Source organism: Mirounga leonina, unplaced genomic scaffold (assembly GCF_011800145.1).
Source record: "Mirounga leonina isolate KUSES-001 unplaced genomic scaffold, KU_Mleo_1.0 Mir_376, whole genome shotgun sequence".
Classification (NCBI taxonomy): Eukaryota; Metazoa; Chordata; class Mammalia; order Carnivora; family Phocidae; genus Mirounga; species Mirounga leonina.
In genome coordinates this window covers 4,131,857-4,140,779 of record NW_023270718.1, presented here as the reverse complement: position 1 = coordinate 4,140,779, position 8,923 = coordinate 4,131,857, and the positions used below count along the sequence as shown (strand labels likewise).

Genomic DNA, 8,923 nt, shown 5'->3' with positions numbered 1-8,923 from the left:
TTTTTTTTTTAAGATTTTATTTATTTATTTGCGAGAGAGAGAATGAGAGACAGAGAGCGTGACAGGGAGGAGGGTCAGAGGGAGAAGCAGACCCCCCGCTGAGCAGGGAGCCCGATGCGGGACTCGATCCCGGGACTCCAGGATCATGACCTGAGCCGAAGGCAGTCGCTCAACCAACTGAGCCACCCAGGCGCCCCTACTGTAATTGTTTTTGACAGCGATTCTTGCTCGTTGATTCCATAAAGTCTCTATTGAGCTGAGGCTGAGACTTTTCAAATGCTATTATTATTTTGTCATTTGAGTTCCATTCTGTGTCTTTGGCGGCCCCTCAGATAGTTCTGAGGGCTCCTTTGCTCTGCTTCTGGGTCTCTGGGGCGGTATCACTGCTGTGTTGCTTGCTGGTGTGCAGGTGGAAGAGAACCTCCTGGGGCAGCAGCCTCACGATGGAGGGACGTCGTCTCTACCCCCATCCCTTATAGATGCAGCTGCAGACAGGGATGGTCCCCTCCCGGGGCAAGAAGAAGGAAGCCACTTTGTCCCCAGATTTGAGGTGCACTCAGACAATCCCTGCCACATTATACCAAAAAAAATCATACCATACAGAGATTTGTGATAAAAAAAAATCCCTTGGGGAATGCCCGGGTGGCTCAGTTGGTTAGGCGTCTGACCTTTGATGTCGGCTCAGGTCATGATCTCAGGGTCTTGAGATGGAGCCCAGAGTTGGGCTGTCTGCTGAGTGTGGAGCCTGCTTAAGATTCTCTCTGAGTCTCCCTCTGCCCCTCCCCCATCTCTCTACCTCTAAGAAGAAAAAACAAGAAAAAGAAAAAGAAAGAAATCCCTAGCTCTGAGATAACCACCAGTAAAATTTTATTAATACATCCCTCCATGTATGGGGCCTGGCTGGCTCAGTCAGAGGAGCATGCAACTGTGGATCTCAGGGTTGTGAGTTTGAGCCCCACACTGGGTATAGAGATTACTCAAAAATAAAATTAAAAAAAAAAAAATACATCCCCTCACGTCCAGAGGCCTATTGATATATATATATATAAATATATATACTTATATATATATATTTTTGCTTATTTACTTTTAGCTATGCTTCCTGATTTGCTTCTTTTCTTTCTTTTTTTTTTTTTAAAGATTTTATTTATTTATTTGAGAGAGAGAGTGAGAGAGAGAAAGAGCACAAGAGCAGGGAGCGGGAGAGGGAGAAGCAGACTCCCCGCTGAGCGGGGAGCCCGATGCGGGACTCGATCCCGGGACTCCAGCATCATGACCTGAGCCGAAGGCAGTCGCTCAACCAACTGAGCCACCCAGGCGCCCCAATAGGTCTTCTGTTGTTGTTGTTGTTTTTTTTTTAAGATTTTATTTATTTATTTGAGAGAGAGAATGAGAGAGAGAGAGCATGAGAGGGGGGAGGGTCAGAGGGAGAAGCAGACTCCCCGCTGAGCAGGGAGCCCGACGTGGGACTCGATCCCAGGACTCCAGGATCATGACCTGAGCCGAAGGCAGTCGCTTAACCAACTGAGCCACCCAGGCGCCCGATTTGCTTCTTTTCTTCTTCCTCAGGCAATAGATGATGAAGAAGCTAAGTTTCATGGTGTGCGTCTACAGACCTCACCCCCAGTGGATCCCCTGAATTTTGGTTCCCGTTATATTGTGTCCAGTTCACCTCATCTGGAAATAATGCCCAAGGTCAGTAGAATTTGAATCTACTCAAATTTAACTTGGGTTTCAAAATATTTTGTATACATGAAAAAAAAATGGAAGACCAGTGGAGGGTCAGTAGCTCAGGTGACTATTCTCTGAACCATAGCCTGATAAGAGCTGGGCTATCTTTCCTTCCATGGAATAATACTATTTCCTAAAATTGTAAACTTAAAAGATTGTTGACCATTCTACCTCTGTTTTTCCCTCATTTAGCCATGAGACTATATAGGAAATGGAGTATATTTCAGTGGCCAGTTCACTGCAGGCAAACAGGTCTTTTCACCCCACTCGCAACCTCCTGATACTTTAAGTCAAGTGGTATGTTTCCTCTAGGAGTTGAAATTATCCTACAGGAGTCCTGGAGAAATCCAGGTATTCTCTAAAGTCTATGCTGGGAAGATGGAGGAACCAATTGTACTTAACGTTACTGACAAAAGACACAAGACTTTGGTCTGGCACACTTTGGTGAAGCCAGGTAGGTAAAAATATGAGGCTAAGGTTTGGGAGGGGGGAGAAAAAAATCATGTCCCTCTCCCCTTGGTTGTAGTGAAGTGTGTCAGAGGAGAAGGTCTGTTCATGGTCCCATCCCAGAGAAGAAAACAAATCTACTGCCAGTTTATAGTCAGTGTTGAGTTGAAATAAAAGTGCTGGCAGTGGTCATGTGTGCCTGGGATAGGAATGGCTCTTGGTATGCAGAATTGGAACCTCTCATACCTAGGTGGTAGTGAACAGGAGATGCTAATTATAAGAATCAGAAGGAGCAGAAAGTCAATTGAATTCTATCTTCTGGGCAATTTTATAGTTGTTGCCATACAAAGGGACTAAACAGTTGCTGAAGGAAGAAAGACACAAAATTTATCAGAAATTTAAACAATAGCAGGGCTTTTAGAAAGAAAACATAAGACCACGTGGAAGTCTTAATGGTAAACACACTTTAGTGATTTTTCCAAATGGTTGCTCCAGTTGGCAAACCTCCCACCAACTTAGAAGCACGTCCAACTTAAAAGTTCTGCACTATCAACAATCCCAGTATTACAGGGTTTAAAGAATATCATCATTTATTGTTCGAATGTACTCACTTCATGATGGTATTTCGTGTCTAAAATACATTTGCCTAGAAGATAATTTATGTAGAACAGTGGGATAATTTTACCATAGCTTTCACATTTCTCCACATTTTGGCTTATAAATAGAAAGAATATTGGAAAAATGTGTTCCTTCCTCTGATGCATTTCCTTAATGGGCAGTGAGTGACCTTCTACTTAATTGGGTTCCATTAGTATATCAATGTTTCAATGGGATCCTTAACTTAGGAAATGGAATTAAATTATTTTAGTGCATTACATCGAAGACTAGGGAAACTACAAGGGCACCTGGCTGGCTCAGTCAGAAGAGCCAGCAACTCTTGATCTTGGGGTTGTGAATTCAAGCCCCATGTTGGGTGTAGAGATTACAAAAAAATAAAACAACAACAACAACAACAACAAAAACTTTAAAAAACTAAAAAAAAAAAAAAGGAAAAACTAAATAAAGGTAAATGGCTCATTTCATTCTCCAACTTTTCCTTTTTTCCTAGTGGACCTCAAGTTTCATGCCGCATTGGTCCCTCCTCCTTTCTCAGGTTAGTGCAGTGTTGTGTTGTGTTTTGTTTTGTTTTTGTTTTATTTGACAGAGAGAGACACAGCGAGAGAGGGAACACAAGCAGGGGGAGTGGGAGAGGGAGAAGCAGGCTTCCCGCTGAGCAGGGAGCCTGATGCGGGGCTTGATCCCAGGACCCCGAGATCATGACCTGAGCCGAAGGCAGACGATCAATGACTGAGCTACCCAGGCGCCCCAAGTGCAGTGTTTACACCAAAAGTCAGAGGGATGTGTCTGATTCCAGGAGGTCTTTGAGTGGTGTGATGTGTCTCAATAAGGGATCATACCTTCTCTTCATCGCCAAAAACTGAGTGGTGTCAGAGACAAAGACAGAGCATGATCCACTTCAGTGAATTCATGAGAGGGTATAATATGCAGACTCTGAACATGCAACCACATCTTATTGGGGAAAACGTCTTGCATCTGGTGAACTATAAGTTTTCCTCTCTCCAGGATGCACTCTGTGTCTTATAGAACTATAAGTGAAAGTAGATCGATATGGCTGGAGATGAAAATTTAGACGGACGGAGGCCACATGAGACCCGAGGCAGGCAAGAAACAGAAGTTGAAAGCATAAGGATGATGGTTGAACTCTTTTGGACCTTAGGCTGAAACTCTTTTGGACCTTAGGCTGAAGGCAAAGGGGGACTTTGGAAGGGTGGGTAGCGATGCAATCGCTGTTCTGAACAGTGTGGATGACTATGGGTGAGGGAATGGACAGGAAGTGGGAACCGGCTTATGAGGCTGTTGTAAAAATCAAGAACAGGGATTAGCTGGGAATTGGTTAAGGTTACTGGAACTGGTAGGTAGCAGAGAAAGAAATTATTCAAAGTAAGGAGTCAAGGGGGACCTGGCTGGCTCAGTCAGAAGAACATGTGACTCTTTGCCTTGGTGTTGTGAGTTCAAGTGCCACCCTGGGAGTAGAGTATTACTAAAGAAAATAATAATAAAAAAATTTTTTTTTAATAAAATAAAATCTGGACCCAAGATTCGGAGGACTCCATTCTGCCTTCCATACTGTTGGCTTTGATTGTCAGGCTCCCCACAGAGTAAAAGTGACAGGCCTCCTGTCCCAAACCAGATCATCCAGGAGGAGAAAGAGAGCATCTCCTGATCCCTCTCCCGGAAGAGAAGGCACCTCAGGTGTCACATTGGCTTGAAATGCGCGACAGACCCTTTTCCTGGCCGGCTGGTGTGATTGTCAGGAGGTCCAGAGAGGCAGCTAACTAAAGAAAATCAAGTTGCAATTGGGTTCAAACCCAACCAAAGATCTTGGTTAAGGATGAGGTAAAAATGATTTCACAAAGGAAATTGAAAGGATTTGATGTAGGTGGTGAGGATATAGCACCAAGGAAAGGTCTCTACCCTTCCTAGTCAACAAGCTCTTGAGCAAGAGGTATCTACTGCCGCCTTTGTCAGAAGGATAAACTGAACCTCATTTGCTAAGACCCTTCAGAAGCTGCTGCCGGCCCACATCTTGAGTCCAGTCTTCATTCTGGCCAGCATGCCCTGTGAGGCATGACATCCCTTTCCCCCTCTTTCCCTTTTGGCCTGGTGGCATCTTGTATTTAATACCAGCATCCTGGAACACCTGGGTGGCTCAGTCGGTTAAGCGTCTGCCTTCGGCTCAGATCATGATCCCAGGGTCCTGGGATCGAGCCCCGCGTTGGGCTCCCTGCTCCGCGGGAAGCCTGCTTCTCCCTCTCCCACTCCCCCCGCTTGTGTTCCCTCTCTCGCTCACTCTCTCACTCTCTGTCAAATAAATAAAATCTAAAAAAAAAAAAAAAAGCTCCTGATGACAAATGCCCCTGTTATATAGTATGCTATAGGCATAGCATACTAAATATTCAGGGTATGGATATTTGTGCTTTATATCTACCACTCTTGTCTAGCCCTGTCAATACGCTTTGCCTGGCTTCCCCAGAGAATCATGGAGGAGTGTCAGAGTAAACATGGCAATGGCCATGAAGTAGCAATCCTGTACAGAGTGTAGCCGGAGACAGACACATACCCCGCACTCATGGGGTTTCTGTTCCAGCAGGTGAAAACAACAAAGCTGATTTCACAGTGCTTATCAAGATACAGTTGTGGTATGTTTTCCAAAGGAAAATTGGAGGGATTTAGGAGAGGATAAGACGGGGGGCTCAGATCTCACATTGAGGGAGTTGAAAAGTTTCAGAGTGCATCCTGGAGAGAGGAAAAAAGTGAAGTTTACGTCCAGTTAGGAAGATTGAATAGAAGTTGCTGAACAAATGGGCAGGGTGAAAACAATTGAGGCAGGAAGAATAGGTTAAACTGAGAATGTTTCTGTGACAGCAACTTCAGTCATTTAAATTGAGGAGACGCTGAACGTACTCTTCCAATGACTTTTCAATAGAAACACCAAGACAAAAAAAAAAAAAAAAAAAAAAAAGAAACACCAAGACTTCACAGAAATCCCATCATTAAATTAAGCTGTTTGGTTATAGTTGCGATGACTGGACATTAATGATCTGAGCCACTGTGTTTAGAACAGAAGTTCTAGAGGCATGAGTTGTACATAGAAAGCAATCGCCTTTTTGGGTGCCTGCGTGGCTGAGTCGATTAAGCGTCCAACTCTTGATTTCGGCTCAGGTCATGATCTCAGGGTTATGAGATCAAGCCCCGTGTCCGGCTCCACGCTGGGTGTGGAGCCTGCTTAAGATTTTCTCTCTCTCTCCCTCTGCCCTTCTCTCCCTACTGGTTCTCTCTCTCTTTCTCAAAAACAAAACAAAAGGCAATCATGCCTTTAATGAAGAAACTGAGGAACACGAAAGCAGTATGTTTTAGCCAAGGTCACGCAGGTATTATATATGGGCACCAGCATGAATCCTGAGTCAGCACGATGCAAAATCCTGTCTCTCCAGTGCTCCCAATCCCTTCTGTGTTGTACGTAACCAGTTAAATCTCTTTCTTTTTTTTTTTTTAAAGATTTTATTTATTCATTTGAGACAGAGAGAATGAGAGACAGAGAGCATGAGAGGGAGGAGGGTCAGAGGGAGAAGCAGACTCCCTGCCGAGCAGGGAGCCCGATGCGGGACTCGATCCAGGGACTCCAGGATCATGACCTGAGCCGAAGGCAGTCGCTTAACCAACTGAGCCACCCAGGCGCCCCTGGTTAAATCTCTTTCTACACAGTTTATCAGAAGACCCTTAAGGGTAGGGAGCTGGTCTAGTCCACCTGCACCTCTGGTATCATACCAATGTATGAACTTGGAAATTGTTAGAAGGATGAATAGATCAATGTACAGCAAGATAGAGTCCTCTCTAGGTTCCAAAGAAAACCAGAAAGTGAAGAAGGAGAGGTGCTCAAAGCTTGGAGGGGAGGGAATGGGATTGAAGAAGAGGGATCATTGAGTTTCCCTAAATTCATACACCCCTGAGAATGGACTGGGAACCCCGAGGATGTGTGTGTAAGCTCTGGGCAACATGCAAAAGACAATGAGCAATATCTCCACACAGAATTCTGTCTTTAAGGGGCGCCTGGGTGGCTCAGTCAGTTAAGTGTGCGACTCTTGATCTCAGTTCAGCTCTTAACTCAGGGTCATCAGTCCAAGCCCCATTTTGGGCTCCACGCTGGGCCTGGAGCCTACTCAAAAAAAAAAAAGAAAAGAAAGGTCTTTAAGCTGGGCATAGTTTCCAAACCCCATAAGTGAGCTATCCCTTTCTGAGTCTGCAACTCTTTCTTCTGCCCAGTTGTGGCCTTCATGAAGGAGCACCACCGGCAGCTGCAAGCCAGGCTGGGGGACCTGAATGCAGTACTGGATGATCTTCAGGACAGTGAGGTCTTCACTGAGGAAGAGAAGGAGCTGGTGCAGCAGTTGCCAATACAGCAGAGGAAGAATGAAACCTTGCTGAGGATGGTGGAGAAGAAAGGGCCTCTGGCCCTGGAGATACTCTTCAGGAGCCTTAATCAAAGAGATCCTTACCTGATGTCCTACCTCAGGCAGCAGAGTTTACAACAATGACTCAGGCCGATACTCGATACTCGGGAAGAGAAAATCCAGTGGGGGCGCCTGGGTGGCTCAGTTGGTTAAGCGACTGCCTTCGGCTCGGGTCATGATCCTGGAGTCCCAGGATCCAGCCCGGGCTCCCTGCTCAGCGGAGAGTCTGCTTCTCCCTCTGACCCTCCTCCCTCTCATGCTCTCTATCTCTCATTCTCTCTCTCTCAAATAAATAAATAATATCTTTAAAAAAAAAAAAAAGAGAAAATCCAGTGTTCTCCATTGAAAATGGATAAATGGGTGCTTGGGTGGCTCAGTAGCTTAAGCATCTGACTCTTGATTTCAGCTCAGTTTGTGATCTCAGGGTCATGATGAGATTGAGCCCCGCATTCGGCTCTACATTAAGCAGGGAGTCTGCTTAAGATCTTCTCCCTCTGACCCTCCTCCCACTCTCTCTCTCTCTCTCAAATAAATAAATTAAATAAATCTTTTTTTTTTTTTAAAGAAGGAAAATGGATAAGCAGACATGTGATAATTGAGTTCAGTGTCCAAGACAAAAAAGGTCCAGGTAACACCTACCCATCACACAGGTTTTATCGAGGACTGACGTGTAACTTGGCAGATACCTATTACTGTATCCTAATACCTTAACCTCAAGAATATCTGAAGAGAGTAGAAATATTCATACTAAATGTTTTTTTTTAAGATTTTATTTATTTATTTGAGAGAGAGAGAATGAGAGAGAGCACATGAGAGGGGGGAGGGTCAGAGGGAGAAGCAGACTCCCTGCTGAGCAGGGAGTCTGATGCGGGACTCAATCCAGGGACTCCAGGATCATGACCTGAGCCGCAGGCAGTCACTTAACCAACTGAGCCACCCAGGCGCCCCATACTAAATGTTTTTTAAGCCAGGTTAAAAAAAATTCCTATTTCATCCATTGACACATTTCTTGGAAGTCTGGGCAGAGGAAGGCAAGGGCAGGTGTGTTTATGATTGACAGGGCCCAGGGAGACCAATTCTCCTGAGTCAGGCGAGAAAGCAATTCCAGTGAACATTACATCCGCTGTGTCACTTGCTCAGAACAGAAGCCAGGAAGGCTTACAAAAACTCTCTGTTGAGGGCATTCATGACATTCACAAGCTTTAATTTTTTTTTTAATATGCTATGTCTTTAACATTTTATCTATTGCTATTTATACTAGAATGATGAAGTCCCTTGACTAAATAGCGCTTAGGAGTGGAAGCAAATGCAAACGTTGGCAGAAAACCTTTTGCCTCTGGTACATATGCTGGTACCAGGAATGGGCACATCCAACTTCATGGAACAGTTCCATGGAACCCAGGAGAGGAATATGGATTAATGGTCTCCATAGAAGCAGAAGCGGGGAAAGGAGGAGCATCCAGCTTATTCTGAGAGAGGCCCTCCTGGCTAGGTACGTCATGAAAATAAGCAGAGCCTGACATTTGGGTTCTGCCATTGAACCCTGCCATTTTATATCCATCCCAGCTTATTTTGGACCAGTGTTTGCATGACATAACTAATGATATCCTTTGACTTTGAAACCAGTTATTTCCTTATATTTGAAGCAAGTTCATAGGAGACAGCATATAGTT

General features: G+C 44.7%; 1 protein-coding gene across 3 annotated transcripts in view; it reads left to right on the top strand.

Moving 5' to 3' along the window:
• CARD8 (caspase recruitment domain family member 8) overlaps nucleotides 1-7,447 on the top strand; it is a 23,914-nt gene extending 16,467 nt beyond the window's left edge. For all 3 annotated transcript variants that reach the window (XM_034986897.1, XM_034986896.1, XM_034986898.1), the window contains 4 exons: nucleotides 1,570-1,695; nucleotides 2,044-2,185; nucleotides 3,287-3,331; nucleotides 7,063-7,447. In XM_034986897.1, coding sequence (XP_034842788.1) covers nucleotides 1,570-1,695; nucleotides 2,044-2,185; nucleotides 3,287-3,331; nucleotides 7,063-7,334 — 585 coding nt within the window. In that variant the 3' untranslated portion in view covers nucleotides 7,335-7,447. The remainder of the gene's footprint in view (nucleotides 1-1,569; nucleotides 1,696-2,043; nucleotides 2,186-3,286; nucleotides 3,332-7,062) is intronic.
• Nucleotides 7,448-8,923: the final 1,476 nt, after the last annotated feature.